General features: G+C 37.0%; 1 protein-coding gene across 3 annotated transcripts; it reads right to left on the reverse strand.

Moving 5' to 3' along the window:
- Nucleotides 1-887: 887 nt before the first annotated feature.
- LOC105039448 (uncharacterized) lies at nt 888-13,929 on the reverse strand. 3 transcript variants are annotated; one of them, XM_010915598.3, is made up of 14 exons: nt 13,563-13,929; nt 12,615-13,120; nt 11,096-11,173; nt 9,845-9,999; nt 7,257-7,317; nt 5,929-5,996; nt 4,805-5,063; nt 4,371-4,508; nt 4,168-4,274; nt 3,857-3,910; nt 3,698-3,781; nt 3,354-3,517; nt 2,441-2,587; nt 888-1,042 (listed from the first exon to the last, which is right to left on the reverse strand). In XM_010915598.3, exons 2-13 carry the CDS (start codon nt 12,946-12,948, stop codon nt 2,443-2,445), a joined length of 1,647 nt encoding a protein of 548 aa, XP_010913900.1. In that variant the 5' UTR covers nt 12,949-13,120; nt 13,563-13,929; the 3' UTR covers nt 888-1,042; nt 2,441-2,442. The 3 variants fall into 3 exon arrangements, with proteins under 3 accessions (XP_010913900.1, XP_010913896.1, XP_029118673.1); XM_010915594.3 differs by having other exon boundaries at nt 888-1,098; XM_029262840.2 differs by lacking the exon at nt 888-1,042 and adding an exon at nt 2,196-2,254.
- Between the last annotated feature and the right edge of the window lie 489 nt (nt 13,930-14,418).

A 14,418-nucleotide genomic window follows, 5' to 3' on the forward strand; every position in this document is an offset into this window, starting at 1 on the left:
GTACCGGTAGCGGCTTTAGCAGTATATATGACGTTATGAGCGTACGTTTAAGTTATGAAAATCTACGTCTACTGTCCTGTAAGGAAGTTTTTTGATGCTCTTCGAACGGCATGCGGACCTTATTCAGCGGACGCATCTTTGAGATGAGAACGATTAATTTGCTAGTTATCGGATGAGACTACCTGAGGTCAACAATGTCTAAACAAATTCATGGTAAAAAAATTAGTCAAAATGATCTTTTGAAAAGGTTTTGGAACGAACAATAGCGATCTTCGAACAGAAATGGAGGCTTACCCCACACCACTCAGAGGGAGCACCTCCGATCGACGGGAAAGATGCAATGCTTGTTTCGGCACCGCAGGGATGTTTGGTCACCAATGGGGGGACTTCTGCAACCCGGCCATTTAGGCTGCCATCTGGATGGTCCATCACAGCTTTTTATTTATCATTCGCATACCCACATGCGCAACAATAAAGGAAAAAGAAGAACAAGGAAACAGTTTTAACGGGCCCAGGTGCTACGTTCTGCACTGGAACGTACCCAGTAACGTAATTAACGCAGCTACTGAAATTTTCAGTTGCGTCGTGTCTGACATGGAGGCCAATCGTAGCTAACAGCCACATCAGTCAACCTATAGACATTGTCAATGGACTGTCTATAAAAATAGAATCACAAGCAGAGATCATTAGTTGATTTCCTTGGCCGTACCGTTCTGCAAGAAACTAGTTGATGCTCTACGAGATACCGGACAGTTTCCACATTATGCTCTGAGAAAAATGAAAATAACGTCATGGCGTCATACGCCCAATCTGGATTTTACATGGAACAATTTATTTTGACAAATAAAGGCCAACAGAAGTGATCCGATAGCAACAAATCCATCATGTTTGGTGATTAGTAGACTCTCATTTTCAACCAGTTTAATTTTTCTTGACACTGCCGGCCGTACATTATAGCGGCACACCACCCCTCAAGGGAAGCTCCGCAGAGCTGGATGGTGCTCTGACAAATGGAGACCACGCGAAAGCCCACACGACCTCCCTGGATTCAGCATTCAAGTCTCTGGTTGGCAATCCATAATATTCCGATAAAATAAGCTGAAGAAGAAAACAAAAACGGAACTTCCACAGGTCATACGTTGTGCAAGATCAAGGAAAATAACATTACATAAAAGAAGATTGGTTCTTAACAAACATATTTAGCTTGATTTAGTATGATAATGGCCAATCAACATTTTGCAGTGTTTGTTTAAAAGAAATACTGTGGCCTAGAAGTATTTTTCCACTATCATTTGTTAGGTCATAATACTAACGACTTGCTTATATGAAAAATTGAAGTGGCCATTAGTAGTTTTTTCCCCTCTTCTTCCCCTTATCAAATCGAACATATTAAGGTTGTTAAGTTAGTCTAATGAAAAACGGTTTCCAGACTTATTTGATTAAAATCGATCAAGGTGCCAAGGACAAGATCCTTAAGGGATCTGCGTCAAACATTGAAAGAAAGCGACATGAGAGAGATTCAGCTTGTTGCAGAAACCTACAAGTTAGACGTCGTGGATTGTGGCATGATTGCTAGATACATTGGCCAAGATCATGTGACTTCTTCCTATTTATATTTATTTTTCTTGTTAAGGTGTCATCATCAAATGTACACAGCAATATGTAAACAATTTAAATAACGATATAATGATCAGAGCCAATTTCCAAAGAATCATGTCAAATGAGTATCTCAAACAGTCAAACTAAACTGGAAGAAATTCTTGAAGCTACAAAAGCAATCATTGGAGCAGCCATGACATTGAATGCCTAAGTGGATAAAGTGATATGTCCTATGCAACAAAGCAATCTCTACAGACACATTTGGTTATTCTTATCTAAACACAATTTCTCTCTATTTTTCTTCTTTTTTTTTTTTCATTCAAATAATGTAGAGCAATATATTCCATTTCTTCTTTGAATTATATAAATATTCATTGCATAGTCACAAAATGATACAAAATTCACGCTTTGGTGCACATTCTTCTAGATCTTATTCTAAATCATATACTGCAAATGCTAGGTGGACATTTCTGATGCAACCATAGTGTTTCCCAGGAAAAACCCAGTTGAAGAAGAATATTCCACTGCCGGAAGACTGCCGCCACTTAAAAGATATCTATTAGAAGGATGAGGAAGAGAATGTACTTCACCAGTAGTTTCTCGAATATCACAGATGTGGTCCCCCACATTAATTTTCATAAAGAATTATAATAGCCTGCACTGGACATTCTTTTACAACCTGTTTATGTTTTACTAGCAGTTTACAGCCTTTATAACATCAATTTGACATGAAACCTCAAGTGGCAAGTCACAGATGCAAAACAAGCATGGAAAAGCCTCTTCTTTTTTAAGGAAAAAAAAAAGTCCTGAAAATGGTTTGCAGGTTTAACATTTTGCTAACCTTCAAGTGCGAAAAAAATTTCCAAGAGACAAGGGCTTCTCATTTCTGGTTTGCACAGCCTGTGCCCGTAGAGGAGGCACACATACAGATAAAGGAAGTACCCACTCCCCTTTTTCTCTGTGCTCAATAAGAAGAGGATGTTCGTACCTGCCACTTTAACAAATTAGACCAACATTCTATAAAAGAAATTGCAAAAGTAACTGCTACATGACATGTTGATATATATAACTACTAGCACACACAAGCAGATGCTGGGAAGTATCATGAAGAGGTGCATGTGCGGTCAAAAGACAAAAAACGTCACAAGAAATATATTGGCCAAAAAGAATTTAATAATAAGATATCCTATGCTGCTGTGACTTAATGTATGCCCTGAGAATAACTTTAGAAACAAAAACAGAAAGAAATATAAGGTAAGAGATAAATTTTGTTTGACCTATTGAATACTGATTCACACCCTGTTTACCTATGAATGAAAAGAAATAAAAAATATTGACTTTACTAGCTTGTTGTTAGAGTGGTTTTAACTTTATTCATTATCATCTTCCAGTCCTTTAGCAATCAAACAGAGGGTCAGCTATAGAGCACCACTGTAAGTGGAGATGGCTCCACAAAAGAGTTGAGCAGATGTTATAACAAGCTGTCAGCCCAATGTCAACCATCTAAACCTGGTGTAAATTCCTGGCAAGGCAAATTTTGGCAAAAGAGAGGCCTGCAGTGAAACCTATATCACCATGTGGCCAATTGGCCAGGAAAATGAACTACCTCCAGTGCAGAGTCAAACCAGCATCCATAAAAGGAAACTATTACCATATACAACAGAGAGCAATCAAAATAATTTTAAAGAGAGAGACATCCAGCGAGCACTTGTGAATGATAATGTCCATAGAATGTTCTACTACTGTAGCAGTACCTAGTCAAGTCCATATCCTTCGGAGTGGTGAAAAATTCAAAGCGTAGTGACCACTGCACTGAAATTTTTGGGGTGGAGAAGGACATGGGCCCATCAATAGGAATTGATAAAAGAAAGCTTGTCTGCACCAAATCCGCAACTACCTCATGATGCTCGCTCTGTATCTGTAATACAAATGCACAAGGAAAAAATGATTAAGAAATTTCCGTGTAACAAAAGGCAAGCTTAAAAGTTCTTAACTAATTATTTCTCCACAAATAAGGTGAATCAAATTAAAATCCAGCACAAAAGATCTAAGAAATTGCTGATGAAAACACATAATATTTGATTAACAGTCCAATTACCTTTCTGATTGTAGGAGAGGTCCTTCTTGAAGGATGGACAAAATGCTGGTCAATTGTTTCTGAAGTCTCCAAGGTTACTGAGACCTGGAAACATCAACAGGACTTGGACATGGAACTTTCATGAAGGGTATGGAGTCAATAAAAACAAAATGCTTGTACCTCAAGGCATCTTCTAGCCCCTTCTCCATGAAAAAAGGTAAGTGTGCCACCTATCTGTTTTCAAAATATATAATTCATTCAAAATTCAGCTCTTAGAAGCAACATATGCCATCTCGGTACCAAGCCCGCAACCCATTACTATGTCAACACAGGGCTGGTTCGATGTATCGAGTGTCAGTACACCCCCTGTACCACATACCGGTACCAAACAGGTATAGTGTGCTATGCCCCATACCGTCTGGTTCGGTATAGTATGGCATACTTTGCTTAGAAGTGTGAAATTAATGGAAGTATGGATAACAGACTTGTACCATATCTCCAAAATAATAAGTTGAGTCAGAGTTCCTTGGGGAGAACCGAAGCAAAACTTGGTCATCTATCCTGATATTGTAAGATCTTCCTCGAATGAAGCCTTCTGCTGCAGAAAATGTTTGCTGCAGATTAACTTTACCGTATTACGAAGCAAAGGTGTTAAACACAGGCAAAATTACACAAAGATAGCGCGGTGACTTACATGCTGAAGATTCAACAGCTTTAGATGCATGAGGTGATCCAATATCATCCTTCGAGAAATACGAATCTAGAGAGTTTCTTTGCTGACTTGGAGAGGGAGATGATGAATTATCCAGCTTCTTTTGTGGTGACACAAATCCTGAGACAATGCACCATCCGAATGAGATATTCTTGCATAAAAATAATTGGAAAAAAGTAGCACAACTAGCATGACAATATATAGCAAATATACCAAAATGAAGAAAAATTAATAAACAGGCATGACTAGACAAAATCCATTCACATTGCATGTGAACCACATAACCCCTTGGTGTAAGCCCCACATCAAATGCTAGTGGGTCCACACGTTACAGGTACTTGGGAAGTACACATTGCGTAATGGATCGCTTTGACACGAACATGTATGTGTCCTCTCTTCTTTATGAAAATGCTTACCTCCACCAGGATCATCTAAGACCTCTGCTATGGACAGTTGAGGAAGCAGATTATATGAAGGGAAACCCGAGCCTCCTCCATGAGAATACTGGAGTTCGTTGTTAGAAAACCTTGATGCAATTGACTGCAAGGATAGAGAGCTTCTAAGGGTTAGGTCAGCATTTCCTTTGGTTGGGTCGTAGGAAGAAACAGATGACACTTCATCTCTTGAACTGTCATATCCTTCTTCGAATCCATCTAAATTCTCGTTTGCTCGAACCTGCCAAGAGATTTACATTCCTTAATACAAATACAGAGCTGAAATTGAGTCTTCAATTTACAGTAGAATAATGTTTATATATGACTGATTTTGGATACGTGAACTACATGGCATGGATCCTGCACATGTTAACTAATTTACAAACAAATGATTCTGGAACAGACAGGAATAAAGGGTGTTCTCTCTGATACACTTATGGTACAGGTTCAGCAAAGAATCTAGTAAACCAAAGCTTATGTTTCAATCACCAAATTCTTCAAAATATACATCTTAGATCAGTAATTTGACTTTCATGCTGAGCAAGAAGGTATTGAAGATCTCAGAGCACCTCTATTTCTTTATGTGTTTGTGTTGCTGTGTTTGTGATTGCACCATACATATATGGGTAAACAGCAGCTGTTAATTTCAAAAAAGTTCACCAGCTGTTCACAAAAAAAGAGAAAAAAAAGGACCCATTTGGCTTCCTCGAAACTTTATGACGTATCATACCAATGACCAGGTGGTGACAAATACTGAAACCTTGTCCATGCCATCTATACAAGGGAAACTAGGCAACAAAGAAATAAAACATCCATACAACAGCAATGTTTCAAAATCTTTATTTCTATTTCTTAAGAAAAAACTATGCGATTTCAAAGTTGAACCTTTTGGGAGGTTTGGTTGCAAAACCATAAGAGAATTTTCAAGATACTAAAATTAAATGATTTTTTCAATAACTTGACCACACAAAATCAAAATTTTCTTTTACAGAACATATAAAATTACAGCACTTTCAGACTTAGAAGTTAATTCAAACACAGGGAAAGTAAGCCTTAAAAGAAGGGAAAAAAATAATGGACTATAACATGAACCTTCTCAAACCTACCCATTCAGAATCTGCATCTTTTTCTCTCCAGTAAATATCCAATTGATCAGCTGCAACCGGTAAACTTCCTGAAAAATTGTCAAAACTTAATTCATCATTTTTTGTTGTCATCATATTGACATTTTGGCAAGCAAGGACATGGTGATAGCGCTAGAAATTGTATTCTTATGTCATAATCAAATGTATCAATTTGAATGTTTAATGTACCTCCGGAACTATAATAGGCAGTCCCCATACATGGGCTCTGCCATGGCCTCACCAAATGACACAAATCAACCATATCTTTCTAGGTGTATTTATCGACCTAGTAGACTTAGTACAGCTCTCTACATAGAATATCAATCTAAAATTTATACAGCATCCAAAGACACAAAGGGATAGGTGGCCACACAGTTGACATATATTTGATCCTAGGATGTCAAAAAATTCACTTCTGATAAATCAGATTTAATATAATCTTTGTTGTCTAGTGTTTCAAAGTTAATACTATGCTGTAGTATTTATGTTTATGCTGATGCTTATAAGAAACAATAAACCATATTTAACGTATTGTTATAACTTATAAAACCCACAGACACAAATTCAAAGAATCCAACATGCTAAAAGTGGGGGTTAAAAGTTCTCCCTACCTTTGTAAATCTTTTAAGCAGCATTCCATTTCAATGCATGCCAGAATATTAGCATCCCACAACACAATAAAGAAACATCACTAATCAAATGTACCCCAGCAAATATAGGCATGCTGCAGGATTAGAGGTACTGAATCCAAAACTTCAATCTAATAAAAGACCTTATACCACAAGGTAGGAAAAATAGAATTCTTATTCCATGCAAACAACAACAACAATAAAAAATAACAAAGAATGGAAAAGGAGACACCCACAATATTTAAGCACCACCTTCCATAATTAAAGAGCCCCCTTACCGACATACCAGCTAATAGGAGAAAAGTATCACAATAAAATGACTCGCTTTCAATGACACGGTATTGAAGTTACAAAAAATACCAGAAAAAGTAGAACGTATGGTACTAGAATAAGGGCAAAAAGGGCGTTGTATAGCTAATTTGCAAGTCAAGGGAAGGCTTTTGGTTCTCATGGCAAGTATAGAAAACTTCAAAAATGAGAAGGGCTTCTGTGTCCAATTCTCCTCTTAATCAATATAAGATAACATATGAGGTACTAGATTCATAAAGCCAAACACCAATTGTCAATTTGTATTGACTACATATGTTTCATGCTCACATGCAAACAACACATAAAACAAATAATGCATAATAAAAGCACTTCAAGTACATGCATCCAAAATCAGTATATAACTGCCCTGACCTTCATTCAGCAATTTGTTGCTCTTTTGTGAGACCCATATTTGCAAAGGAGCTCGAGCTTCCTGCAGAAATGAAGTTAAGCATAATTAGACCATAATGAAGCAAGAAATAGATCACCATATACCTTAAGGTGGCACCATTTTCAGGGGAAGAAAAATGGATGCACACTTGACAACAAAAACATTTAAAAAACATCACCTGCTAGCAAGATTTATAAAATATGTTGAGTTGCAACAACTGAGTACTCAAATATCAATTGCTGGAATTCTCCCACTGGTCTAAAATTACTAATAACTTCACCGGCTGCAAACAATTCCTCCAGATATGTTTGCCTCCTTGGTAGAACCATTTAGAGACCTGATACCATTTTAAGCTTGGAGAAGAGGGCTTACTTTTAGTTCAGATTAGCAGAAATGCAGTTGCATATGACACCGAACAAAGATTGACACTTGGGAAAGGGATTATCGGTTTATCACTTACTGATAGGTCTTTACTCTTAAAGAATATGTTGGAGTAAATTAGCGTACTACGATGGTCAAGGGGTTGAACATTTTAAAAGGCTAATTTAATCATTACCTAAAGATAAGAAGTTGGGATCAACTAGATAGATCTAGCGAGTCAGATAACAACTCTGCTAGAAAAGGTGTTGACTCTTCTTGTACTGACCCAAGATATGGCGATCATCCTGTCTAGATGACATGTGCGTCATGAATTAGAATAGGAGATGTACAGTGATGGGACTCACGAGCAAAATACATATTATCCACATATACAGGAGCACACATCCACCTAGTAACATTTGCTTATTCTCCATATCATAGAGTACCAAATACTAACATAAGATATGACAAAGCAATCAGAAAAACAAAAAATTGCATCCCGATGCACGAAGCTCCTGCCACTGGGGTCTGCAGAGGGTCAAATGGATGCAGGCTTACCCTCAGGTGTGGAGAGACAGTTTCTACATTTCAAGAAAAACACGATACCCATACTAATAATACTGTAAAATCAGTTTACTTAATCATGTTCTTTCACATTAGTCTGTCTTCAGAGTTCAATCTTCCTGTTTTGTGTTTCAAAGTTTTTTTTACTAGCAATAATGCATCTATAAGAAAATTAATACTATATGATGTTTTCCAACAAGGCAACAACCATACTTGTATTGATAGAGTTCAAAGTATGTCTATGGGTACTTACAAAAAGCAATCTCAAATTCCTCATAAGACAATAAGGCAAGGGTTTTGGGGGTGGCCGGGTGGGGGTATTCACTCTGTATCAAAGTTTATTTTGGCAGCAAGAACATAACTGATAGAATACCTAGTACATTATGTTTTCTAACAACTATACATGCACTTTTAGAGTTCAAAACATAATTGATCTTCCGAATCCTATCTCAATCACAATGGTAGGAAGAAATAAACCTATCTTATCATGGCCAGCATATCTATAGACTACTCTTTCACAAGGCATATCATTTAGTCCTGTAAGTGTGAGTGCTCCATGCACTAACATACTCAGATACATATGATTTCAAAATCCTTGCTCTTCAACCATAATGACGTGAAGCTCTAGTGGCAATGCAACCTCCTCCTGCACTATTGCACCTTGGCAAGAAGGAATTCAACCTCAAGGGTGTATGGAGTCCATAGTAGATCAGTTCTCCACTAAACCCTCTTCAAGTATTCAACTGAATAATAGATAATGTGAACTGAATGTACCTTAATGGCCATGCTACTAAGTCCAATATGGGTTGATTACTTACATTTCACAATCAAAGCTTATTAGATGAATACAGTTGGGCTTAACTTTATATAAGACGTCCAGTATAGTTGGTACAATGTCAAGTGTCACAACAAGTTGAGGTCAAAAGTGGTTACTATTTACTATTTTTGAATATGACAGAGGTAAACCAGGGATATTAAGATTAGAATGTATGTTTAGCAACACTTAGTAATGTTTGCACTAGATAGACTAGAAGCACCAAAAAGAAGGATGGATGGAACGAGGAAGAGGGAGAGAGAGAGAGGGAGGGGGGTGGGGGGAAGAGATACCAATGGGTGGAAATCCAAGGTAGATGGTTTCCTATAATTGCTTAAATGGGAAGATCCAGATGAGGCATTGATGGAACTTGTGATGAAGGCTTTCAGATGGCCTACTTATTAAAGGACATTTTTCTTTACGGGGGCAAAACATAAAATAGATTCATAATTCATCCAGTGAACCCCAATGGAGAAAGTTTATTATCCATTGGTTTTTGTAACAAACAAAACATATGAGATAGGTACATGAAACTGAAGCACAATGACATGTACACATACACAAAATGATAGAAAGACCAACAACTCCATAAATAATTATATGTGTATTGAAAATGGACTGGGGATCCCTTAACCGTTCCCAAAAAGAATAATTACATAAGCATGGAGAAGAGAATAGAAAAAATTTAAACAAAAAAAATGAATGCTCAAAATATGAGCATGCCATTTCCAGAAAGTAAACCATGAATACTATATACAACAGTAGATAATCTACAGTAAAAATTATCTACTAAAAACCTTGTTGAAATATTTAAGTGATAGACAAACTAACCAATTGAATTAAATGATTTGTGGACCTATTATGATCACCATTCTCCAATACAAGCCAGCGTCCATGCAAAGTACTTCTGATATAATATATATAGCGAATGCTGGTACCCCTATAAGATGGTGGTAAAATCTTTGGCAGCTCAACTCGAACTAAATCTGCATATAAAAAGAACACATTTAACTTGAGAAAGATATAGAAACCAGTATTATATCGAATAAAATTGTGCCTTAAGCCATAGAATGCTGAAAAAAGTAATAAGCATAACTTTCACAATGCCTATAAATTATTGGACATCCAAAAGAAGCCTCCTAATTGCTAACTCAAAACAAACGGTCTTATACTCATTAATCAGAATCAGACACACCACAATGTCTAATCAGGAACCTGAAAATGCCATCCGACAATCAACTTTTGTGACAACTAGGTGTTTATCTAAAAAAAGAAAAATGACAAGAACATAACAGATCTCATCCTCTCTTCCATTATCTAAGGATAATCTATTTCACATATCTTGTTGGTCCCACTTCCCACATGCCAGCAAGCCCGTCTCCCTTTCCTATAGAGATCGAAACAACTTTCAGTGGCTCCCAACTTACAAGGTGCACGTGAATCAAATACATAGATGCATGCAAAATGAATTTCATGCCCGAATTCCATAACATTTTTTCAATCAACTTGACCATCAAAAAGAAGTGATTGGATAGATAAGAATGTTTATTGATGAACTACGTGTCAAACAACTCCATCAAGTCATCATCCCTAGAACTTTCTCCTTTGAGTTTTGTAAGTGATATTAATTTTCAGTGTGTCATACTTACACTCTTCATTGGCATTTAATGTTAGCCATCTGCCAACAACATAGCCTCTCAACCATTAGGTTCAATTAAACAGATTAGTTTTAAGGCAACTCAGAACACAACAAAATGTAGCACCATTTCGATGTACAGAGCCTTTAATTTTTTTTGAGCAAAACAGGAATAGGCTTATTGCATCAATGATGGTTTTCTGATATCATGCTTCTAACTTATATGAAAATTTAGTGTTACTAATTATCATAAGAATGTCAGGTTGAATCAAAACATCTTTTTTTTCTCAGAGCATTTAATATAGTAGATAGTTTCAGTTAAAAACGACAGAAGAATATGAACAAACTGCTTTGGCTCTAAACTACGCTAAACAAACTAGATCCATTTTTCTGTCAAATCTTTAGTATATTAATAGATATTGACCTAGAATAGAGAGTCAACTTACATGTTTTGATAACCCCAGAAGAAACAATCACTTTTGATACCATCGATGGTACCAAAGAGTCCAGGAACAATTGCTCACCTGCGATTCAACAAGGACAGATGGTGAATTGAGAAACACATTTTAGTATGTTGGACCCACCACATGGTATCAAGTCAAAGAAATTAGAATATTGGACTAATTATATTACTAGTTCAGCTGCTAATAAAAATAATGCAGAAAACATGGAATTCAAGTGTCACAGAGCTAAATTAAAAAGCCTCCGCCAACTAGTCTCATATTGCCATTTAGGAATTTGTCCCATTAAACCTAATATTTCATCCTAATATCTATACCTATACCTGTGAGGGCTAAATCCACAATCACTGCGTGCATTTTCAAATTCTTCCTTGCAATTCTTATCCAGATCAGTTAAGAAAGGGAAGAAATTAGTGTGACTAATTTTTTTTTTAAAAAAAGTAACAGAACAGGAAATGTGCAGATATTAAATAAATTATCAAAATTTAACAATTTAGAAATATATGTGAAGCATGTCAATGAGAAGGCATAATTTAACAGAATTTAGAAAAGACGGTTTTCATAAATCTATTTACTATAGTTCACAAATTATTTTAATGTTGAGAGCCAAGGTGAGTAATAATGATTTAAATGATGAATTATATAACTGGAAAATCTCTTGATTAAAATCCAAGAATGACTTGACTTCTGAGTGTTTTTGATAAACAGGAAAACATCTAATGTCTCTTCCTTCAGTGTACTTAGCTCCCCCTTCCCTGCCACCCTTCCATGCATATCAAAGTTGTTATGCATTCACATGAATAAGCCATCTCAATCATTTCTCCACGTTTTTTTTGCGATGTTCAACTCCTAAAACTCCTTCAAAGTTACTTTTAATTAAAGTTTGCGCTACCAATTTTACCAAATAGGCAGCTCAACATTTTTGTATCTTTCTATGAGAATATTATACTTGCCATACTAATCTCTTGTGATATTTCTATGTGCCTCCCCTACTTGCTAGGTGCACAACACTCCTCCGGCACATACTTAAACTCATCCACCTTGATTTAGTTATATGTCAGAAATGTCTTCATCTACTTCTTTATTGTTCCATGTGGCAAAAATAATGACTTCGAATATCTTTTGGGCCATCAAGTTGAACATCTATTTAAGGTATCTGTCTTTTCCAACGTTTATCTATATTCTGTGACAAATGACCATATTCCTATATAAGCTAAATTATGTCATATAGGCATTGCAATCTTTGACACAGAACCACAACTTATATATAGTAGTGAACTTATATCTTCCAAGCACAATCACATATAAGGAAATGGCATGAGTACAAGTTTTTCATATTATAAGATCACTAGTGTTTGGTTTGAGTCTTATTTTTAATCTGTGGAGAATAAAGAAAGGATATGCAACCCTAATAATCACCAATACTATCAAGTATAAACCAATTTAACCAAACAATCTTTTGAATTATATCAGTGTTAGTATTTTAAAGGAAGTAGAAAACTACCTCTCCTTTGCTTTGATCCAGGTAATGGCTTCTGTGTGGCAAACCACTGAGTGTCCAATTTCTCAATACCTTTAATTTCAAATGTAAGGTTATCGACCAATAGCGAAGGGATACCATCACTTGAATGCTCTGCCCCAGTAGACCCCTTTGAAATTTTCGGACTACAAATTTCTATGGTTGCAGTAACTGAGTCACCAGGCCTGTATATCTCTTTATCTGTTTGGAGTTTGAAGGAAGGAGTAAATTTGTTCTTGACAGCCCAATCACCCTTCCTGTCATCAAACCAACCAACGCTTCCAAATAAGGAGAACCCCTGACGCAATTTCAGTGACATCTCCTCAACACCGAATGCCCATACAGGTGGGTCACTTTCTCTTCATCACAAAGAATTATTAAGTCGTCCACAGCTTGGTGCTTGATCCATCATCGTCGGTATTACATTATTCCATCAAAAAGATTTGTGAATTAGCATGAAGCAAAAGTTTTGCCCACCACTTGAAGATATCCTGCATATATATAACTTGCAGTTAACAGATGAGCCATTTGGCCATTGGAGAAACAAGGGAACATATTCTGATGCAATTATACAGAAATAAACCTGAACAGATCAGATTTTCTTCCATTATAACAAACAACTACCAACAGAACCAGAAATCAAATATGACTACCCAATCATTTCCGCAAGACAATCCAAAAAAAAAGTACAAAAGGAGCATCGAGATAAGATTCCTAGTAATGCTGAAGGGGTGGAACACTTGGCAAGGAGGCTTGCGCATCGAAATGTTCCAAGAAACATCGAAATAAAAGAATTCATACGCCATGAATACTCGTTCAAGTCAATAGAATTTACTCGTTCAAGTTACAGAATCAACCCCCGAACACATGATTAGTTCACGAGAATGGCGCTTAGATCTAGGGATTGACACAACGATAACACCCGATAATTACCTCAGAAACCGGGGATCTCTTGAAAGACGACGATCGGTGCGAACCAATGCGGACAGTTCCAGTTCCAAGAATTCCGAGAACTCGAACAGCGATTAGATTCAAGGTCCAGATGAAAGGAGATCGAGCTCTAGCGGATCGAAGAGGTTAGAGAATCCAGAAATGGATGGGATCGGAGAATTGCCCTAAGATCTGAGGAAAGGAGGGATGGGGGGCAATCGAGCGGCGAAAGAGGAGAGGAGGGCGACAACGAATGTAGCCAAAAGGATGCGGTTAGGTTACCGCTGGCTACATGCGCTCTGATTTCTGCTCCTTCTTCTTGATTCTTCTTCCCTCCTCTCTCTCGGTCGGTCGGTCGGCTTGGATCCGCGTTGGTGCGCGATTACCTCCCTGAGACCTTAGATAAGCGGCGGTCGCTTACCAAAAATTAATTGGCGGACGGTATCGGGTACGGTCACCATGCGGTGAGAGAACTGCTGCGGGTGCCGACGTAGGATTCGGTGCGGGGCACGTAGGAGCTTTTCGTGCGAGAAACCTGTCTCCATCTGCATGTAACATATACAATATTTAAATTAAATTTATTTTACTTGGAGCAACCGGACAAGGCAAGTTTTGAGATTCGTGTTCGATCATGATTGCTTTGTAATATACTTGTTGATAAGTTGACATGCACATTTATGTGACAAATGAAAGCAAGAAATATAGCATATGATTTTACTTAAAAAAAAAAAAATCAATGCAAAATGGTTTTGATGATTTTATGCAAAATACAAGATGGTTTTGCGCTAGATGATGATGCCAATTAAATAAACAAGCTCAATAATATGTGCAGCTAAAAAAGGCTGAACGAAGATGGGTT

The sequence above is a fragment of the Elaeis guineensis genome, chromosome 1, assembly GCF_000442705.2.
Source record: "Elaeis guineensis isolate ETL-2024a chromosome 1, EG11, whole genome shotgun sequence".
In the NCBI taxonomy this organism is placed as follows: domain Eukaryota; kingdom Viridiplantae; phylum Streptophyta; class Magnoliopsida; order Arecales; family Arecaceae; genus Elaeis; species Elaeis guineensis.